This window comes from Megalops cyprinoides, chromosome 13 (genome assembly GCF_013368585.1).
Source record: "Megalops cyprinoides isolate fMegCyp1 chromosome 13, fMegCyp1.pri, whole genome shotgun sequence".
NCBI lineage: Eukaryota > Metazoa > Chordata > Actinopteri > Elopiformes > Megalopidae > Megalops > Megalops cyprinoides.
Window position 1 is genome coordinate 15,319,663 of NC_050595.1, and position 23,715 is coordinate 15,343,377.

General features: G+C 41.6%; 1 protein-coding gene across 1 annotated transcript in view; it reads right to left on the reverse strand.

Annotated features, from left to right (window-relative positions):
• Positions 1-288: 288 nt before the first annotated feature.
• tox3 (TOX high mobility group box family member 3) overlaps positions 289-23,715 on the reverse strand; it is a 51,374-nt gene continuing 27,947 nt past the window's right edge. The window contains exons 2-7 of the mRNA XM_036544257.1: positions 19,346-19,411; positions 12,579-12,833; positions 2,056-2,319; positions 1,492-1,719; positions 1,236-1,316; positions 289-1,098 (exon numbers count right to left, since the gene is read on the reverse strand). Of these exons, the coding sequence (XP_036400150.1) occupies positions 289-1,098; positions 1,236-1,316; positions 1,492-1,719; positions 2,056-2,319; positions 12,579-12,833; positions 19,346-19,411 (1,704 nt within the window). The remainder of the gene's footprint in view (positions 1,099-1,235; positions 1,317-1,491; positions 1,720-2,055; positions 2,320-12,578; positions 12,834-19,345; positions 19,412-23,715) is intronic.

The window sequence follows — 23,715 nt, forward strand, 5'->3', positions numbered from 1 at the left end:
GCCTCAAAGCAGTTTTAAATTGTACACTGGGAGAAACTGAGAGAAAAAACAAACAATTAAACAACAGGCACTCGCCCATCATTTTTTTTTATATAATACAGCCTATTTTATAGACAAAATCCATTTCAGATATTTGTCCCTTTATGCACGAGGATGCATATCCATCAATACCAATGGACAGTTCTTTGTGAAACATACTAATTCATACACACTTCTTAAGTGCAACATAGAAAAGCAACATGGAATGATGCTTTTATTATATTCCTCTTCTTTGAAATACATTTTGGCTCAGTAGATGCTGACCTGGGACAGGACCTGGGCGTGGGCATGGGCATGGGCATGGGCGTGGGCGTGAGCATGCGCATGTATTTGGGGCTGGTGCTGCTGCTGGGGGGCGGGCTGGGGGCTGCCCAGAGAGGCAGACTGGGGGGTCCCCGGGGAGTGCTGGGGTGGAGAACATTGGGATGGATGCGGCTGCTGCTGCTGCTGCTGGAGCTGCTGCATTTGCTGTTGATGCAGCTGCTGGAGCTGCATGTGCTGGAGCTGCATTTGCTGCTGCATGTGCTGTTGCTGCTGCTGCTGCTGCTGCAGGTGGTGCTGCTGCAGCTGCTGCTGCAGATGCTGCTGGAAATGCTGATGCTGCATCTGCTGCTGGATCTGCTGGTGGTGCAGCTGCTGCTGCTGCATCTGGTGGTGTTGCATGTGCTGCTGCTGCTGCTGCTGTTGCTGCTGCTGCTGCAGCTGCTGCATCTGATGGCGCTGGGCTGGCTGCATGGGCGGGCTCATCTGGGGCTGAGCCCCCGACCCCATCGCCCCACCCACGCCCATCTGGCCCATCAGCTGCGGGGGCACGCCCGAAGGCAGGTTTGGGGGCGCCACCGTCACAGAGGTGACGATCTGGCTGCCCGGGAGCCTCATCTGCAGCGGCTTGGGGGCGATGGCCCGCGGGAGGGCCTGCTGAAGGGCCTGGGCGGCGGCCGACATGGAGGGGTGCTGGGACAGCGGCGGGTTCAGCATCAGCGATGGGGACAGGTTCGTGGACGCCAGCGTCTGCTGGACGGAGCGCATGGTCTGCGCTTCTGCGGACTCCGCGGCTGCCTGAGAACGAGGGCAGAGAGTGCTTAGGACCACGGCTTCACGAGTTTCACTGCATTCCTTTCAGATATGCACAGACATTAGGCATTCCATGGAGGCACATTTACATTTCTGTTCTGTGTAAAATGAAGGAGTCTCACCTTTGATACCAGACTGGCACGGTATGCAGCAAGGGCTTTTAAATATTCTTTCTTGGCAGCTTCAGTTTTGCTTTTATAGACCTGCAAAAACATAGAGGAAAGGTGTAAACATCAAGTAATTAGTGATGCACCACGCTGAATAATCAATGAATGTTAGAAACCAAAAATCACAGACATAAGCAAAAGAGCGTTTTGGCGTCAATTTCTGCATTCTATGCAGCCATCGTGGGCCGGAGATCAGGCCTTGTGATGTTACCTGCTTCTGCTCCTCTCCCAGGCCGTCCCACATGGAGGCCACGATTTTGGACACCTCCCCAAAGGTGGCATTGGGGTTCTGGCCCTTGATGGCAGCCTGGGTGTCCCTGAAGAACAAGGCGTAGGCAGAGACGGGCTTCTGCGGCTCATTGGGGTCTTTCTTTTTCTTCTTCTTGGGCGTTTTGGGCTTCTTGGCGGCATCAGGTGCAGGCCGCTTCTCACCAATCACCTGTCCCAGAGAAAATCATCGTGTTATTGCAAATTTTCCAGAACTTGATAGGATCGCTTTGTTGATGTATACCTGTAGCAGCTACATTTTTCAAGATTGAACGTAATACCCTTATCGAGCCATTATATAAATACGGGATATTTCATGGATCTAAACAACAAGGAAAAATGTTTCTGAAACTCAGTTGCTAATCAGCACAGCTCTAAAGAAAAGAAAATCTACAAAAAATGTGCAACCAACTTGATATATCTGAGGTTCATCTGAAGTTCAGAAAACTACTACAGTAACTACTATGATGATTGTATTACAGTGTTTGGAAATGCCTCACACACTCACCCTGTTGCCATCATCTGGGTCCTCTTCGTTGATGGAGCTGGAGGGCGAGGGTGTTGCAGACTTGCTGGCTGGAGGTGAGGGTGAGGTGTGGGGAATGTTTGGTCCACTCAGGTTTAAGCCCAGTTGTGCGCTGAGTTGGGACTGGTTGATGGTGGTCAGCTGATTTCCAGACATCATGGCAGAAGGGTTGTTCATGTTGATGATAGATCTCATGACCATTGAAGGATTGGGGGGATACTGGCGAAGGTGAGCTTGTCCAATGTTCTAAATCAGAGGAAAGAAAACAGTTGAATTAGTCAAATTCTTATGGTTGCAGCTTCAATCCAGAAACCCATACCTAATGATAAGACAAACATGACCAGGAGTGGTTCATAGCATATTGCAGACTACAGTGCTCCCTCACTATCAGTTATGATCTAACCTTCCAGAATGCAACATTATGAGGCAGTAAGTCGATGGTACTCTATGCTCCCAACTCCCTCTATACCACCGAACTGACAGCATATTACATAAAGTAACGCAATATTGTGTGGAGAGCTAGTGGTTTAAATTCAAACAGAAGGAGTTACAGTCAAGTCCCTAGTGGAACGCTGCTGCTGTGCCCTGATTTTGCACCAGAAAACCATAGTAAAAGACCTAATTTGTATGCACAGTACCTGTAAATAAGTCACTTTGGATAAAAATGCCTGCCAAATAAAAATTATATACTTTTCAGTGAAGTCTGACATTTTGAAGGTTGTAACTTAAACTGCTGCTGTGATGGAGGCAAAAAAAAAAAACGATACCTCTAGCATGTTTGGTGATGAAATTTCATCTGCTGGCAGGTTTCATATATCATACTTCTACTGCCAAAGAGTAAAACATATTTCTCTATGATCAACTCTATAAATCATTTCACTGGGATGAGATCTGAGCAGTGGCGTGGACATTTTTTCTCCGTGTCTACCCAGAACATTATGCCATCTTCATATTTTTCATGAATGCGCCTGATAAAGCATTTAAGTCTTCTAAAGCTCTCGTAGAGAGGGGGCTGAAATGCATTGATTGCACTGAGAGTGAAATTACAGGAGCTGCCTGTCTCATGGAGGGGAGACTGATCAGGAGGGCACAAATGCTGACAAGGAATAGTGAGAAATAACTGAACACAACAAAAAGGTGATTTGTTCCCCCTCAGCACATCCATCTGGTATTCAGGAGCATAAACTCAATCTCTCTCAACATCAACACAATGCCAGGAACCCCAGCAGCTGCCTTCATTGCACACACCTCCTGAACTCCCGATTTCATACAATAACACCTTCTCAAACAAAATCATATAGATTTTTCTTTGTCTCTCACATGTGCTGTCTACTGGCTCTCATACGCACATGTCAAAAGTAAATTCAATTGTCTCGATTCTAGAATGTGCTCACAGACACAATAAATTCAACAACTGGAATACAGATTATATGTTATGGATTTTTCCTTTTTTCCAAACCTGAAACAATAACAACAGTACTTTCCAATCAATTGGGCTGATTGTGTATTTTACAACTAAAATGAAGTTTATTCCAAATATTGTATGTACCTCACTAGCTTTTGTGAATGATTCAGTTTGGTGTTTTTATTTTCAAATAAACTGAAACTGAACTCCAGGACCAAGGGTTGTTGATCTTCTAGTCACCATCACTTTGTGCACAAAAGACAGAAAAATACATTTTGGATGTGCTCAGTTAAGAAAACATTGTTCTTGATAGCTACAGGCATCTGCGCAATAACACTATCACTCAATCCCAGTGGCACGATTAAGGCTGAGAGTGAATACATGATTTTGCAGTTTATGGGAAAAGTAGGCAAGAGCATGGAGAGGTTTAGATTTTCTCCCAATGGCAATTTATTCTTTCCTGTTCAAAAGCACCCACACAAAATCAACTCGAATTTCTCTAAAGAAATGTCATGGTAGCTATTTGTAATCTCTCTAACTGAATACATGCCATGTAAATAGGTGCATGACACAGTAACTGGAACCAGAGCAATTATTTCAAAAAGGCCAGTCTGTTACAGACAGTAAGGCCACATGGTAGTAGCATGAAGCTGAATTTTTAACAAAAAAAAAAAAAATCTCATCTGTAATGCCCAGAGTGCTACTTCTTTTACTGACTAGCATTAACAAAATATGTTAACAGTGAACAGCAACCAGATAGAAGGAAGCAGCAGGCTATCAGGCTAAATCTATACATGTCCAAAGATGACAAATTAACCGAGAACTGAACACGAGATTGTAAACTTGTGGTAATGATTTATTTCATGTCCACCGTGACAACTTTTTGTTATCATTTTCACTCAGGTAAAATGTGACTTCAGAGGCTGTGCTCGCACAACACAGCCACAAAACCATTCTTCTTCCAATCATGTGTGATAAGGACATTATAAATTTTTGGTGTAACTGTAGATTATCTTAGCCTAATATCTGGACAAGCATCATAAACTTTAAATACTATGTTAACATAAATGTTGTTGTAAAAATTCACAAAAGCATGCAAAATTGGAGTACCATTCCTTCAATAATTAGAAATGGCAAATCACCAAAATGAAAACTGCACTGCAGTTAGCTAGCTATGCAAGTTATTGTTTCAAGGTTTTATAAATGTCAGTTAATTTTATACAACTACATATCCAAAGAACAGGGACTTTTATAGTTTGTACATCCCTGTAAATGTACTTTGTAGTGAGTTCTGGCTCTCCTCTTATAAGAGATTTAAATACTTAATGACCCTTTAAAATGTGCATGTGGATTCGTTTTATAAAAACAATAATACACTTGAGTGTGTGTGTCATTGCAATTTTTGGGGATACAGACAGCACGAGGCAAAGCCTCATACCTAGCAACTCCATCAACATTGTGCCAATAATCGCAATAACGCACACCCTCTCATGTATCATTGCTTTACTGAACTGACAGCATTGCTGGGCCAGATATGTCAGCACCAAAGCCGGCAGCCAAACACTACACGTGTGATTTAGCCAGACCATGACAAAAATTCAGCTATCGTCATGGCATGTTTGATAAAACACGCTTTACCAAGGCGTGGTATAGTGCTCTCTCCCCCAAATCAAAGATGCTGACGAACTGTTAAGATGCCATGCGAACGCAACAATTGCTCAACCCTGTCACAACACAGGCTTAATAAACAGGCCACTAGGAGTGGAAATGCAGTAGTAGTCATCCATGTATGCACAGGATAAAATCTAAAGAGCGATCTCAATGAAAAGAGCCTAAGGTCTGTTCCTACAGATACTGGACCTAGAATTTGGGGAGGTGTAGAATTTATTAACAGCAGCTCTGTGTGAGCTGGAACTGGCTGAAAAGAATGTTAACAAGTTCAATTTCCATTCAATCAGCAGCAGTGCTCTTGGAAATGTTTCATTGCAGGAGGAGAGTAAAATAATCTATATGGTAATTATGAGGATGAATCCCCCAGTAACTTTCACCAGCATGAAAGGTCAGTCCTATTAAAGATAGTTTATCAGTCCTCTGCACATATTCCTTTACTGTGCTTTTAAACGGAAACACTATTTTATTTTCCCATTTGCGACTACCTGCAGAATTCAGTGCTTAAGCTTAATAGGAAAAAAAAATCAAATTTTGAATGCTGGCAAAGGCTATAATAACATGAAGATAAATTGTTTTCTCTCCTCTCTCATGAATGGAGCATGCTCTCTCTGCAGCGCTTTTCTCCTCACACACAATCCTCCCTTCTCTTATTGTCATATTTTTGTCCCTCACCTTCCCTCCTTCCCTCCTGCCCCCACCCCCCACCTGCCACCCTTATTTTTCCTTGGCCATGGTTTCCATGCACGCACGCGCACGCACAGACACACACACGCACAGACACACACACATACACCCCTATCCCTTACCCATTTCTCCCGGTGCACTGTGGGTATTTAAAACTTGTTCAACATGATTTCATTTCATTTCAAGCACTGCCTGAGAAAACTAAATTACAAAATCAATCACACAGAAGGTCAGGCTGAGACTTCATTACAGTACTGCATGCTTGCATGAATATCTTTCATTTCTGACTGACCCAATATGTCACAATAGCTGTCTAGTAAAAAGAAAAAAGAGACAGGGGGAAAAAAATCCACTTTCTGAAATTGATGTACAACTGATGTCAGTGCTACTCAGCTTGGAGAGGAGATAGCAGAAAGGTGTTAAAAAAAACATGATTTAAAAAAAATCTTTTTGCAACACTGGTCATATTTTCTATATTCTGAGAAAGTACCATTCTGTGACCTGGCACTTTTGTGGTGATTATCTGAACAGATAACCTGCAAGAGACCAGGGTTTTTTTAATCACATGAAAAATAAAGGAAATGAAAGACCCCATCAACCCCGGAGTATCATTTCTGAAACCTTACTGCAAGGATTTCATTTTCAACACAATGCCATGAGGAAATCTAATAGATCAGAATGGTAGATGTTGTATGAAGATAATAAAGACAGGTCACTGTCAGCATGTAGATATGGCGCGGAACATCTCCTGCCAGGGCTTTAGCACAGCATATGGGGGAGAGAGCTGCTTCCCAATACACTGATTTATATTCACTGGCCAACACATCATGCTGTTGCAGATACCAGAGCTTTCCCACAGTCTTGCCATCAACCAGATTCATGTACTGTGGGTCTGGTTTCAAAGCAGCATATTGCATCAATGCCTATTTGCCTCTATTATCAATCAAATATTTACACAGTTTTGTGCTGGTTTCCACAGACACAGTAGACTTCGATTAGCCTGAAACCCCATAATCTGTAATGTAATGAATAAATGTAACCTTAAAAAAATGGCATTTTATCAAAGATTGTACTTCTCAATCTTTGCTCTTGATGCACGTTAAAAAAAACTCAATTTAATTATGCAGAGGAAACATCAGGATTTCTATTGGGATCAATTCACATTTGGCTGCAAACAAAAGCTAGCCCTTTTTCTCCTAAAAGAACATATTCAGAAGCGTGGTCTGTAAAACAAAAAGCATGAAGGGGGATCAGGTTAAAATACTGATGGCAGTTTTACCTCCAACAGGAGCAGGCAGGACTGAAACCAAATCACAAATCAGAGAATCTAATGGACTGAGGGAAACATGCTGGGAAACGAAAATGAAAGTCAGAGGCTTGTTAGTCGAGCAGATTAAATAAATAATGACTTCAGATTCGGGGCTCACGAGAGATTTCTGCACCACAGAAATATTTTGCTTTGTAGAAGGGGAGCATCTGTAGCCAATTTGCAAGGCAATACTCAAACCATTTTGGAGGAGGAATTAGTGTAGCACTTGGCAATTCTTCTACAAAAGAGGCATCTGAAAATAGCACGATAGTGCAGCTTGGTTTTTTGAGACAATCTCAGGTCAGACCTTGTAGAACTGGTAGCAACAAAGGACAGCAAAGAAAATGAGAAGGTGGATGGACACTTTGGTTTGTCAGATCCTATTTACCAAGTAAATACTCATAAGTAAATTGGTATGGATATGAGTAATTGAACACTTAAGTACACAAACAGAAGTGCTCCAGAATTAAGATAATGCTTGATTACTTAGTATCATGCCAACTACAGAGTAGAGAAAATGCATGACTGCTTTTATTTTAGCTATCCATAAAAAACCCCTATTAAAAACCAAAAAAAATACATGAACGATAATTCAAATCATTAAAGAAAGGGATTTTGAACATCTTACATTTTTACAAGCCATCCACAGCAAAGGAAAGTAGATGGGTTTGATAGTTTTGAAAGCTCTGGGGCGAGAAACCATAGAAACGCATTGATTCACTGAACTCTTTGAACATGGCTTCTCTTGCAAAAGATGAATTGTGTGGAAAACTTTGATATAACTGCCAAAATGGTAGCACTGAGAAAGATTGATATCCAGAGCTGGAATAACTCAAAACCTCCAGCTCAGTGCATCACCACATGCAACTGAATAATGCAGACAAACCATTACACCCAGAAACAGACAAGAAAGCGCATGTATTACTGCATTAGTTAGTCACTAAGTGCAAGTAGCTGCTGCTGAGAGACAGTCTTACGAAGATTACATTTAGCATATTATCCATTTGTATAGCTGGATATCTACTGAAGCAATTCAGGTGAAGTACTTTGCTGGAGGGTACAACAGCCGTGCCCCATCTGGGATTGGAACCTGTCTACCCACAGAGTCAACTGCAACTGAACTAGGTGTGTGGTTGGGGGAAAAAAAAAGTTGAAGAGACCATCAATGAAATCACCCAGCTTGCTTGATTATTAAATACACTGAAACGTAAAATCTCTCAATTGTTCAACGCTTCTGTAATTGTTACTTTAGCTTGACACACTGTGCTCCTTGAGCGAAGACACTGTTCCCATCAGCAGAGCAGGTGATCATACAGATAGATCACGTCGCATCAGACATGCTTTGATTGCGTATTCAAAAGACCTGAACCTTTAAAAACCATACAATTATAATCAACCTATGTACCAAGCTATTGTGTAGCACAATAGTTAAGTTAAAATGTGGACACTACCTGCTGTAACTGTTAAATGTAATGTACCTGCACACATATAGCAATGATGCAATATAAATTGCACTGTCATTTGGGTTAAGGGTACAGCTGCCTTTGGGTCGTGAGCCCTGCTTCTTACCAGCAAACTATTACTAATCCACACTGCTTTTGTTTTAAGTTTTGTGTTATGATGATAGTGTTATTTCAGTGAAATCAGTGAGCTATTTTCAAGTATTTTCAGTTAAGGTCATGTCTAGCGATGTATGGGACAGTACTGTTTAATGTTTTAGTGAATGGATGTGGCACTCATCAGACACAGTTTCACTATGAGATGTTAGATGCGTGAATGCCTGCATCGTGTCATTATCAGGCTCTCAGTAACATATTTAGTTTCTGACATTTTTTCTCTCATATCAACATCTTAAATAGCTATATAGCCACACTCTTTCTGTTAATTTTCTCAAAAGGTGAAAATAAACAATGCATTATGAAATTTTTTGCAGGGGTTTTGTTCTTGTCTCCTCATTATTAGAATTGTCATGGTTATTAGCTCTGGAGTTGTCAGAGCTATGGTTAGGATTATTAATGTCAATGTTTGGGTACTGTTATTAAAGTCAGGATTATCAAGGTTACAGGATGCGTTGAGCAATATGTTTCACAAGCCTTCATTTTTGGCTGGCTGCAATGCACTATTGTGGTGATGCAGCCCTGTTCATTGGATTTTGTTAGGCATCTTATTGAAGAGACACTTGAATAAATGTGTATTATTTCATCTATTTTTACTGTGAGAATTGATGTGTCAAAGTGTCCTTTACAGCGGATATTGCTTTGAAATGTCACCTCAGACTGCACTGTGGATGTTTGACATTTTACAGACATTTTGATTTTGGCATGTTTTTTGATGCATAGAAAATTGCTTGCTTTTAAAGATTGACATTTACAGATAAAACACCTTACTTGGATTAAGTTTAACAGTTTAATTTGTCCAGGTACATTTAAGCAACTGCACAATTAAACACCACCGTGGCTGTCCACGACTGACTTACAATAATGGACTATAAAGATCATGTTAAATAACATGTTAGGTTGTGAAGTAAACGGACTGAGCAAAGCACATTAGCACAATAATTGAGTCTGAATGAATGCAGTTATGTTTGGTAAAATGCTACATTACATTTCAACCATTCTGCTACATTATGACTGTTGCTATAGTAATATCTTTTACAGCTTAATTTCAGCTTCTCTTTCAAATATTTGAGAACAGGAAATACTTTACCATAAAGTACATGAGGATGCCAGAGGGTCAAAATGTGCATCCCTAAACTGAGAAGATGTTTTGGGTGACACATCTTATTTTCCTTGGCTATCTAATCATATCCGCCTAAATGTAATTATACTGAACACTGAAAAACATTATTTTAAATGGAGAAATAAAAAGCACTGCTATTGCTTTTATTTTTAGAATGTTCATAAGAAAAATGGAACAGTGTCCAAGTAATTTTGTTGCACGTTTCCAAGGGAAAACCTATGTAACTAGTAAGGAAATGGCAGAAGAAGCCCTTTGTTAAGTAGAGTATGATAGGTGAAAGAGGGTAAGCAGAATGGCAGTGACAGAAAAAGACAGCATGGAACAGAAATCCACTGGTGTTTAACTACAGTCTACTCACAATCAAAAACAGAGTCCACAACGAGTGTTAAAGATGCCTAATGCTTGAGAATCATATCTGTAATCCTCTATGAAGTTGTGAGAAGTCAGGACTGTAATTGTTTTAAGGTTCCATTTCTTCCAGATGTAGACAGCTTAACTGACCATGAAATGAAAATTCTTTAGGCAAAAGCCTCTGAGGCTCTATTATGAGGCAGAGCTATTTTAAAAGCTGCAATTATTTTTACATGCCAGCAGAAAGGAGAAAAAAAGCTGTAAAAATTTATAGTGCACACACAAATTGGAATGTAAATAAATGTCGTTAATATCAGTGCACTTCTCCATATGTGTGGCAAAATGGGTGTTAAGCCTCAATTTTTACCATCTAAAATGTTGCTTTCTTAGGGATAGGGAGGGTTGCTTTCTTTCGTAGGATGCTTTCTTGGTCCACATATAATACAGCATCTTTTTCTTAGATATGCTTCCTGGCTTCTGCCATTTGAATAGAGCAGAAAAAAGCAACACTAAAACAATAATCGACCCATGCAATTTTATTTGCGCTCAAATACATACTTTTTGGTTCTGTGACACTTGAAGAAGCTTTTTTCTCCCAATCAAAATTTTGTGATATCTTAGTGCTGTTTGTTCAGCCAAACTTCATTATCTTCCTTGATAGAGTGTTTCAAGTAACTTGCGAATGGCATAGAGTTAAAGAAATTTAGCAAATGCTTGCAGTGGATCCACTTTTCAATCAAGGCAACACTTTTGAGAGATATTCCATGTGTTCAATGATCTGTTCATTCAATGGCATGGCAATGTCCATAACCTGGCATTTTTTGGGCTTATGTGCACCTTTTCTGACTGATGGGTAACACTAGCTGGCACAGTGCATCTGTACCCTGCCTCCTAAGGAGCAGAGGGGTGGAGCAAAGAGAAAGAGAGAGAGAGAGAGAGAAATAGAGAGAGAGAGAGAGAAATAGAGAGAGAGAGAGAGAGAGAGAGAGAGAGAGAATGTGCAAATGGCCACACAGCTGGAAATGGGCTTCTGGAGCCCAGGCTGTGACACATCATTTAAACAGGCTGCTGTTTTAATATGTCTTACTTTTCTGAGTGTTTCAACAAATGCGTACAATGAGAGGTTGAAATGTGTGCGGTGATTCCACGAAACTAGAGACATTACAAACGGGCATTCAACTGACTTGACTCAGTATAGTAAATCCAGAATTTAGGGAAAAAATTTCAGAAAAAAAAAATATCTCTGCAATCTTTAAAAAAAAAAAAAAAAAAAAAGCTTAGAATGTATTGATATAACAGACAGCAAGGCCTTGGGCAGTCTACAGGGTTCTTCGTAATTGGTGTTTAGACTGTACAGAGCTGTCCACACCCACTGACTGCTGACGCTGCATCCAAAAACTACAAGTATTGTGTCTTTAGACAAAAAAAAAGTAAAAAAAAAAAAAACAAGTCAGAGCCTTTCTCAACAAAGCAACAATGCACTGCAGAGCTTTGCATTTAAATGCTGAGCTGCAGATACTGGCCTTCTAACACACCTCATGTGACAACAGACAAGAACGATGCATCAGCATTTTGCACGGTTTCCAGAAGCACCATGAATAATAAATATATGGACCCATATGGGCCCACTTGCACCTTTTTGAGTACCATTCATTTCATTACTCTTGGGTGTTGATGATGTATGTGAAATCTTTTTAAAAAACCTCCATTCCACTGTTGATATCGATTTCAGGTATGGAATGTGGCAGCCAATTTTGAACTACAGTCACGTTTCCTCAAAAAAAAAAAAAAAAAAAACATTTTCCGATGTCTGATGTCATACTACATTTTGACTTTTCTTTTCTTCATCACGCCCAATGAAGAGGCCTGAGTATATTATACAAATGAAGCACATAAGTCTAAAAAACATAAATTAAGCAGTTCTTAAAATCTGACATGTTGCATGAGTTATATAAAATATATACATCATTGGCTGGGTTTTGAAGTCATATAAATATTCAGACTCTCTTTTCTCTCTCTCTTTTCCACCTCCTGCTAATGACACCACTCACAGAGGGAGGTATTTTATATATCCCTCCAATATTCAATATGTATTCAATTAATACGTATTACTAAGTTAAGTGTTGTGAGCAGCATGTGCTATACATGGCTACATGCCTTACCCTACTGAATATGCTCTGGATAAGTGAATAAATCAATAAATGTAAATGTAAAGTGTCATCACCAAACCTAGCTGAGCTTTGTTTTAATAAAATGTCAAAAGTCAACAAGACTTTCTGGTATTTCTGATGCTCAGAAAAGTTGTCACGGATGATGGGGCCCTCCATGCTACGACCCTAGACTCACCACTGGCAGGCCGTTGCTGATGACTCCTCCCTCTTGGTCCACAAGGTTGCGGGAGATGGTGATGGAGGGCAGCTCCAGGTTCTGAGGGGGGAACTGGGGGGTGAACTGGACCCTCTGTGAGTGCTGGGGCTCGGGGAGCCCGGGGAAGGGCGAGTCCGCGTCAGACATCCCCAGGCCCGCCTCCGACTCTGGAGGGGGTGTGATGGGCGGTATCTCAAACTCCTCATCTCCCAGGCTGGGCGTGTGAAACGTCTGCTGCAGGAGAGATGAGACATTTTTTTTAGTTTCACTGACTATGCTCAAGTATAATCATAATAAGGCTAAATCTATGGCCCAAATCAGTAACAGAATAATGGCAATAGTACCACTGTTGTGTCGTTGATCCCATCTTCTTTGCGAAAAACTAATGTGTTCAAACAGAGGATACAAAAAAGGAGAAAAACACACACAAAAGCTAAATAAATAAAAATTACACATTTTTAGTGCTTTTCCATAGGGCAGACCTGTGAGGGTAAGACATGTGATGTTAACATATCAACAACCGTCCACTGGAGAGGGAATACACAGTAAATCCTTTTAATCTGAGGGCTAGAAGACATGAGAAGTGTGGAGAAAATACACGTCACAGAGAGATGGGTTTAAATAATATTCTAAGAGATTTAATAATACTCTCAGAGATTTCTGCTCCTGGCCAAAAGTTTCTCTTTGTTCCCCTGCTTGCACCCTAAAATCTGCTCATCAAACGACTTTAATCCCTCCGCCTCCGAATTAAAGCTTTCGGTCACACTTAATTTGCTTATTTGGTTTCTTCGTGATGGGATTCCTGACCTGCTCTGATCACGTCTTCATTCTATGAATTTACTGAAGACTCTGAACAATCGCCTCAGGAACCAGTCCATTCAGATACCTGCTAAAAACATCAGACTCAACCAAATACTGCCATCAGGTAACACCTAGAATGGTGTGGCTTTGTTTGGATACATGGAATGCAGCACACAGCTCAGCCTAAAAATTGTGGATGAGTTAGTGGGGGGAGGTTGATGCATACAGTTCCTTACCCTCTCACCGGTAAGGCCCAGGCCAGAGTTAAAATATGCTTTCCCTTGCCTTGGGTCATTGTTAATGGACATTTATCAGGGCTCTCTGAAAAGGTAAGCTGAAGTCGTTGTTGCCTGCCCACCATCGGGTTCTCTCTGTCCTCCCAGCTGAGCTTAGTAAAGAGAGTGTGCGGGCAACAGTGGAAATGCTTTAACACATCCCTGATTAAAGTGTATTAGTGCTGCCTGCGTGTTAGCTTGCTGACACTTGAAACTAATTTGTTGCCCGCCCTGAAAGCCATTTCCTTGACAAGCAGCGCTGAAATATGGTTGCAGGGACAGCTAATAGCAATTTCTTCTTTTCTCTTTTGTTTCGGAACAATGTTCACCTGTTTTGACGTTTGTTTTACAGCCATTAAATCAGTTTTCTGTTCCGCAGCAGCTGCTCTGCTCATCAAGGCTCTGCCCTCAGGTACTGCGCGCCTGACAAATTACAACATGCCAGATCAGGAACTGTTTACAGTACAGCCGTCTCCTCCCCACTTGTTTGTTTCAGACTTTGAGCTCCTGATGTAAGACAGGGCAAACACAGCGGCGGATGAGGAGCTCGTTGCAACAGCGGTGTTGGGTTTCAAAAACAACGACGACCGGTGTGAAGCAATGGGGGGACACCGAAGTGCAGCTCGTAATTTACATCACTCCAAATTTAGAGGCTGCGTAGTACGGTGAGATAGGCACTGAATGCGCCATCCCCATTTTAACAGGGTCCAGTTGGTAAACCTGCCACTCAATCAGCACTGTGTGACACAAAATACAGATTCCAGAAAAAAAAAATGCAAGAATGAGAATGAGAAAAAGAGCTGTGAGGAACTAAGTAAAAAAAGTAGAAATGCGAAGACAAAGATATTTTCCCAATAAGGGACTTCTGCGTTTCTTGCACTCCCTCTTACTTTAGGATGCTGTTTTCATTCAGTGAAGTCATGAGCAGGAGCTGAAGGAGATTTATTTAGCCGTCAAGCTTTCCCTGAGGCTGACTGAACACCTGTCCGAAGACCGTAATTTGCCTCTCGTCATTCCCTAACCATTACGTACAACACACAATGCTGTATATTTACACTATACTTCATGTGTACAGTTTATTTTACAATGGACGCTTTACAATGTTTAATGTAGAATATACAATTTAACATGCCATAAATATTTATATTGTAGAAATATATATATACACCGTATCTTACAAATCCATACTTACCCATTTTCTGTAAAGAATTCACTTTCTAATTGATGTGCAGCTATATCAAATATGATTAAACTCTGGTCACTCTTGTTTACAACAGGGTTTCTATAAATGTGTTGTGTTAAAAAAGTGAGAACTGCATGTACTAACATCCTCATGACTTATCCTTTGCTGCACTACTTGAAGCCGGTCTCACGTTTCAATGAACACCGATAAACATCGCCTTGCAATGCATGTGACTTAGTGTTGCAGTTTGTGATCTTACAGACCGATAAAAATGCAATGAGGCTTTGTTGCAATGCACACTGCAGTATTAATAACATACTAGTGCAGAGGACTTCATACAAAGCTGCAGAATGAGCCTGATCCAATGTTCAAAGATGACAGCAAGGTAAGGTTGTCGTTTTTTTTTCCCTCCTTTGATATCCAACCGAATGCAATTTTGACCTTTAAGCCAATCACTGTAAGAAGCTTGAGGGGAGACACTGTGGGCCAAGACCTTGTTAAACAACATACAGCCAGAGATGGAGAAACAGAAGACTGAGATCATTATCAGACTGCAGTTGTGTTTCATCCCCCCCATTGTTAATGATGATGCAAATTAACAGCTGCACGAGGGGAGCTTGAATATTGAGACGTTGCAAGTCGAGCTGAGGCTTGGCTTGGGTGTAGAAGGTGTCAGCTGTCACTGCTGGTCTCCGCCGTGGTGATGAGAGCCCGCACTAGCAATGCCTGGTACAGCAGGGTCTACGTTACACTGCGCTCACTATTAGTGTCACTTCACATAAAGCTTGCCTAATTCTGTGCTGCGAGAGGCTTACCATCCTCTGATCTCAGATTAAGAGATGCAAAATCCACTTTCTTCACGTCAGCTGCCTGATTATCCATTTAAATTGTACTGAAAGCTCAGCAAAGCCCTGTTCCAAGCCAAACGCTGGCTCAGAGCTTGGGGGGGGCATGGGGGTGGCATTGGGATGCCAAGTGTGGAGCATGGTGGCAAGAGTCAAGTAATGGCACACAATTATGAGACTGAGGGCCCCAGTCACAGAGCTCTACCCAACATGTCACACCAGATGCACTGAGCATCCCCTGACCATTTTCAATGACATGCGTGGCATTGGCGCGTGCGGGGCAGGCTGGCGAAAGGGTCGCCCTGTGGTTCCTTACAGATACGCCGGGTCACACATGCACTGCCTCTTGGACGTGTGCCAGGGCAGGATTAAGGTGTCAGTCGTCTGTAACCATGGGACGATTAGGCCCTGAAGTAAAACAGGAGCCATGGGATTTCAATACCCGGAAAAAGAAAAGCAGTGAACTGGTTTGAAAGGCAGTTGCTTTATCTCAATATCATGTGGCTGTAAACTGCTTGCAACTGGAAAGTCAGCCAGATGACTCACAGATTGTGCCATAAGGGGAACTCAAGTTAACTGACGGGAGGCACAAGTGTCAATTGGCTGGCAAAATGTTAAGTTCACCCAGTGCTTCTCATGATTTCCTGCAGAATGAACTGACTGTACTCGGGGGTGCCAAATCCAGGGATGGCAAGAACCCCTGAATTTCTGTGATTGTGGAATGGATGGATTCACAGAAGTGACTTCTGAAAGCAAAAATGGCTGCTTTGTATGGATTATCCATTCTCAAGCAAAACTGGAACATTGCAAAACTGAACTGAACAGTTCTGTGAGGGAAAAGATTAGCCTTGTTTAGGAGCTGCCATTCAGAACAGTGCAGCTGCTTTTTGTCATATATACAAAATTGATTTAATTCCATTGTTTTAGTTACATTATCTAGGGGAAAGAAATGTATAATGCCAAGAGTGGAAACATGACAAACACCACAACAGCACAAAATATTCTGTACATTTTTTGAAGCCTTTTTTTTTTTAAATGGAAAATGAGAGGGCAACAATATTTTCAAACCTTAAAGCAATATAATTCAATTGTGTAATCAGTGCTTGTGGTGTTTAAAGCTACATACTCCAGCCCAATTCCTGTTTATAACAGAAGAAAGTAATTGTCAACAAGGTTTGAAAGGCAGGCTATACTGCATTATAACATTGTAGTTCCTCAAAAACAATAACAGATTTCAGCTACGTATCAGCTCCACTTCCTTTTTACATGCATGAAAGTAATTATATAATTATAATTTGATTGCATGAGTTAAGCGATACCTTTGAGCGGAACCCGATCTCTATGAATCATTTCCCTTTGGCAACCGCTACAGATGTGTTTCTGTTAAAGCAAGCTTTCACAAGCAGACCAAGGTCATCTTATCTAATATTGTAAATACAAAAGGTAATGTTGCACAACCCTTCTGAAATAGACAACCGTTTTTAGCTATCAGATACAGTTACATTTTGGTTAATTACCTCATGTATTATAAATGTGAACAAAGCTTAAATTACCGCACTGGAGTGGCTGTTGTGATGCGATCATTTCCTTTTCATGTGCTGTTCCTTTCCAATACCCAGACGTGTCATATCTTTCATTGTGTTTTTGCCTACTTGACGCACAGATAGGTAACAGAAAAGACAAACTGCTTAGAGCAACAAATTAAAGAAGTCTTACTTTAACAACATTATTGTAGTTCCATTTCAAAGGACTACCTCCAAGATAAAATAGCTTTTTTCCTTCTTAAAAACACATTTGGTTTGAAATAATACCCATAGCTATAAAACAGGGCACAAGTGCCAGTATGTGCCAGTACAGAAGCATATCCTTCCAACATGCACTAATGCCTAGAGCTGACACATTAAGTAGACTAATATAGTATTTCATCAAAAAGGAAAACTAATTTTAGTATGAAATTACATGACTCAAGCAGGAAAGTCATTTCAATTCCTATTCGGTTTAGGTTACAAGAGACAATACTTTACGTTTTAAATCATGCTTCCGTTTGAAAATGTAATCTGTGCTATTTGGTTACACTTTTAATTTTTCAAATGTGTGCTGCACTACAATGCCATCTGCACCGTAACACTAGAAGTGTTTGTTCCTTTTGATAAAATGCAAATCTGCAAGGCTGTTATATCAAGCCCTAACAGCCCACAGCCTGACACACTGCGTTTTCACAGCTGGGATTAAAGGGCTACTGAACAGCTGGTGCTGGCTGGGCTCTCTACTGTGGTCGGATCCAGCGTCTGGAGACTTAGAAACAACCCCCCCCAACCCCCATCAAATGGAATGAGGAAAAATAACCTCGGCGTGCTGTTCCTCCAGGTTCAGCTTTGTCCTCCGATCCATGGATCAGTAGCAAAACCTTGACATACCACACTTCCCCGGAGCTAGTCCCCACTTGACTACCATTGAGGTAAGCGGGCTATCTGCAAGAACAACTGCTCCCTCTGTGTGCAAGATCTACAGTATACATTGAAAGAGGCTAGATCTATTACACAGAGTTAAGGCAGCTCCCCCCCCCCCCCCCCCCCCCACCCCACACTGCTTTAGAAAAATCAGGTCATGCAGTCTCTGAATCTCCATGCCATCTGAATCACTCTTAAAACTGCAGCTTGAACAATGAAGCTAAGGAGAGCGCTGTTGGGTGGTGCTTCTGCGTTTGTTACAGTATGCTGTGTTCAAGGACGAGGCAGGGGGAAGCAGGGGGGATGGAAAGCACAGAAAGAGGGATTCATATCCCTCCCTCATCTGTATTTCCTAATGTGATGCTGTTCAACTGAACATGTGCTTCATCCAGACACCTCTAATGATGCAACATGACATTTTAGATGTCACTTCTCTCTCCGCGATTGATGGCACCCGCATCTCCTCCTGCTCCTTGATCATCTCTCGCCACAACACAGAGAAAGGAGCAGACATCTAAACTTTCTGGGACCTCATATTGGTGTGCTGAGGATTGTCAGGACTAATTCATCATAACATTTTCATCCATGCTGTTATCAATCCTAAGAAGTTTTGCAACAAGCCTACATACTCCTTATTTCACACTCCTGTATGCTGTTATCCATTATTCATATGTCATGAAACATTACTCGCTTGCTATTAAATAAATATTATCTGGATAAACAATAAATGAAGAGTAGAAATGTTCACCATGGCATGAGATGGGCAATCTGCTGCAAGGCCAAAGTCACTGAGCACAAACTTGAATCTGGAACACTAACTGAATGCTAGCAACTGAAAAATTGAATAGCAATCCTCTGATCCTGCTGCAGTGGACCACTGCATTGTGACTAAGGTTCACTGGTTTCATTGCTTTTCACATGTTCCCTGGCTGTCATGACGCTCTCCTGCTGTCTCTCTCCAGTCACGCCGGCCCTGCCTCTTGGTCGACTGTATGGCTTGTTTGTCTGCGTAATGGGGAGGTGTCGGCTCTGCTTCCCAGAGCCCTGTCCTATTCTGCCCCTCGTAGGAGCCAAGAGGGCTCCTGAAAGCTGGGAATCAATCTAGTTTGTCGGCTGTGCATGTCTGCCATCAGCCGGGAGCACAAAGGATCAAACGAAATGAGAGAGTGTGACAGGGAAAAGAGGTACTCACATCACCAGCTGCGAGGAGTGCACCGCCTGCTTCCGCCATGTTCATGTAGTTGTTATTGTTCCCGAACTGCAAAAGAAACAAAAACCATCATTACACCTTAAGGTTTTTTAAGACCCCACGGCTACATTCACTATTACAATATGACACCATGCTGCATACTCATTGTTTGCATTGAAAACCTGAGCGTCTTATACCGTGGGCCAATGTTATTAAGGTCAGCACAGTTCAATCCAATTGGTCTGTTTTGATGTTGGAGTAACATGATGCCTTCCCCTTGTGAGTACTGTTGTATTCCACAGAGAAAGCAGAGAGGCACAGCCAATTCAATACAAAGTAATGAGAATCTGGGCTGGCTATTCATGGCTTATAAGATGGCAATTAATGACACGTTTGCATCACAAAGAAAAGTAGCGCAATGCATCATAAGGTTATTAACTTTCAGAACCCCTGGGGGCAGGCCACAGTTGATGTGCAAAATAAGAGTAGGGATATCGCACACAGACTCTGTTTGATTTGGTACTGAAGCTTTAGGCGTGGGTCTGAAGTGTAGATGAGCTGTAAACAGAGGCTTTTATAAGAAACAGCAGAGCACTCTAAAACCAACCCCCAAACACACACACAGCCTCCTGACAGAGAGGCAGACACTTCCTTTCTTCCGAAACAGTAGAGCACTGACAGGTAGGAACAATGGAACACAGAATGAAGAATTACTGGCCAGCATCTGGGCCCTGAGGCACAGAGTACCTTTCAGTGACCAACAGATACAAAGTCTGGTTCACACTTACAGGAGGAGGGGAGAGTTAGGCTGTGGCATCTTTTGGAGAGTTAATGCAGGAATCCAGTCTGATATTCGCCAAATCAAAAAAAAAAAAAAAAATCCTTTGTGTATTTATTACAAACTCATTCCCTTAAACATGCTAAAAGCAGAACAACTTAAACAGGAAAAAAAGGTCCCTTATCTTTATGGAGGCATAACAATGGCAGAAACAAATTAAGATCAGAGAGAAATGAGAAGTGCATTAATTTATTTTCTGCTCCTTTGTTTTCCCCTCTTTCCTCCGAGTGGTTAGTATGCCAATGTAATTACCGCAAGAACTGCGGCTAATCAACTGCGAGCGGTATCCATTAATTAGTATATACCCTGGAGAAAGAAGAGAAAATCAGGAGCAATGTTAACAGAGTAACGCGCTGGTGAATCGGGGAAGAGTGGGCCCACAAGCATTTGGGATAGCAGGTGGTTTCACTGGTCCAAATCATTTACGCACCTCTTACCTGGAGCTCCCCCACCACAACCGTATCAGAGCTTATGATCCAAAGCTAAACGTAAGCCTCACCAATACGATAACCTCTGCTGAGAAACACCTGTCTGTCAGCACTGCATCCAAAGTAAACACCCCCTCCCTAACTCCAGCCTCTTGCTTTTCTTCACCTGTCTCTGCGACCTTAATAGCAGACTTGGCCAAACTGGCACGCACCCTTTATGACACACTCTAGGAGTAATTAACCTTACACAGGCTTATCTGCGAAGTGTTGTTCTGAACTTGCTTTCTCAGGATTACACACAGAAATCGTGAAAATCTCTCCATTCACACATAGAGAAAATACTGCTGACATATGGAGAGAAAGGACCTTGTGTGGCTTCACCACTGTTCTTCCACCCGTAGAAGTGGAGGGGAGAAGAGCATTCTGGGACAGCAGAGAGGGAAACAAGGCTCTCAGTACTTCATTTCACCTTTACTGTTAGTCCCTCATAAGGTAAACAGAGTGAAAAGTGAATGTACATACAGGCCAGTTTGAGCTGCCAGTGCTTTCTCTTTTAAGTTATTCATTAACACCATCGACATTAACTCTTTCCAAATCCAACTGCCTGCCCTGTGTGGCCCCTAAAGTGTGTGGTCTGAACACATGATACACAAAGCCCTCATTAATATTTACACAAAGAGGAGGATGAGCAACACACATACAAAGACAGACATTATGTTGTGAAGAAAGATACCTACACACATAAAGGGTGTGCTTTATGGGCTACACTAAGGGCTTCTTGCTCCATTGGACTGCACCAAAATATTTGAGCAATATTATCATCAAAGCATAGAACATGTCCCCAGTCACCCAAAAATGTCCCTAGTCACCCACATTCATCTTGCCCATTCCAGTTTTGGGGGGACGGAGACAGAGCGGGACCTTAATTAGGAGCAAGAACTAGGAGCAGCAAGTTATTGTGATCCTTAATTCATTTCGTCAATGCATTTCATGTTCATACTCACTGTCTGTCCGATCCAGCCAAATGCCAAATTAAATTAAGTGCGATTGGGAAGTCTGGACTGCTGACTGTGGAGTCCATGCAGAAATGGGTCAGCACAGACAATGCGTGCTCTGTAATTAAAAAATGAGGAGCTGGACGAATGCTCCTTTGGCCTTATTAGCGTAAACATCACAGTGCACAGCAACCGGGGGGGGGGGTCGCCAACCAGTGGCCTACCGGCTCTGGGACTTCAGACGACGCAGGGCGTGTGGTAACAGGATTATAAAACAGGTGAACGTTATGGTTAGTCAGTGCTTCCGAATGCTGTACTTGACCACTGAAATGATTTCGAAATCAACAGGAAAGCAGTTGCAGTCCTCCGGGCCGCACTGTGACGGCGCATTAGCCAGCCGTGTACATTTCCAGCTCAGTGCATTTAGCACACTTGTGATATCTCTTTTCTAAAGGGCTCTGTCAAAGGAGAGCTGGCAGTGAGCGTGGATCCGTTTAAAAGAGCCAGGGGATACGAGGCTTTTATTAACAGAGTGGCTCAATCGCTCAAGGAGTTCTGTAATTTGAGCCTCTCCAGGAGCCTGGCACGACTCAACGACAGAGCAAACATGACGTCTCCAATGTTTTCTCTTTTTTATACTACCAGGGAAGAAATATAAAATAAACCTTTCAGAAAAGTGAATTAATAATTAACTAGTGCTGTTCTGGCAGTGAAAAGATCATTTAATTTTTTTTCTTTTTCTTTTTAAAAAAGAAAGAAAGGACAGTTCCGTTCCAATGAATCTGATACACTTCCTTTCTTGGAAGAAAACGGGTCAAGCATAATTAACTTCCCAGTATTGGTAACTGTCTCTCCAGCTGATAGTATTTTTCTATGAACTGAAAGGAATGGGGTGCGGTTTTCTCCCTCACATTGTAATTTATTGATTTCCTTTCCTTCATCCCAGCATATTGGAAGTTGTTGACTTTGTCAATCAAGCAGACCCCTCTGATTTATGGCCTGCTATCTGGCAGCTGCCTGTAGAAGAGACCTCCTGTATTGTCACTGTTGCAACATGAGAAGCACAACACACATTCATAAACCAACACATTTTCAACCAGTTTCTTAAAGCACATGTGCAGGATCACAACTTTCAATACACTGGAGAGATACTAGCACTATATGTATGTGACTGGGCACCAGTTTCATCTCGGTCAGACATCTTTTTTTTTTGTGAACAGATGGAATTTCATAACCTAAAGGGAAAAATATTTTATATAGTGATATGGATCCATGGGGAAATGAGCCCTTTGGCAACAAATGCAACACACAAAATAATTTCAACCTGAGGGCTAAAATACTATTACATCAAAATGACCCCAGCTCACCCTCAACATAAATTAAATATAAAACTGATCTTATCTGTAAACATGCTGAACATACAGCATCGCATCAGTCATGTGGTCACAGCTGATATTACTTATTAAACCATGCACAGAGCTTTTCATGTTATATATCTGTGTCTGTAACTGTTTCTACGTTAAACTGAACATGGTCGTTACACACCCCTTTGTGGAAATCATCCATAGCCTAGTGTTTTGTCATCTTTCCTGCCAAGGGAGTCACATTTCAACTGCACTGTTTACAAGATGAAACAGAGATAAAACAGTGACCTACAACTGTAGTTTAAATAAATAGGACTCAATGTTCTAGCAAGCATCATCTATGCTTTTTTCTTTTTTACCTTTGAATCTCTCTGCGCACATGCAGCAAGCCTATGGATACAGCAAATACTGAGCTTGGCGTTTATCACTGTGTCTACTATTTTGGCTTCCACCAGGGCTATTTCAGTTCCAAAGATGGTTCTCATGAATAAATCAGCAGCTGGATTATAAATAGAACAGAAATCTAAATTGTGATGGAAGCTTAATATTTACCACACCCTCCAGCAGGCAAAATGTATTCCGCAAGCAACCAAAAAAGGATGAAACTGCTGTCGTACTGAGAACATGATGTATTGTAAATGTATGTTGATATAGTAACACAATAGCATTCAAAGCAGCAGTATTACAACATTACAGCAGGTAAGCAACTGTGGCATGCTTCTCTCTGCAAAAACTAATTTAATTAAGT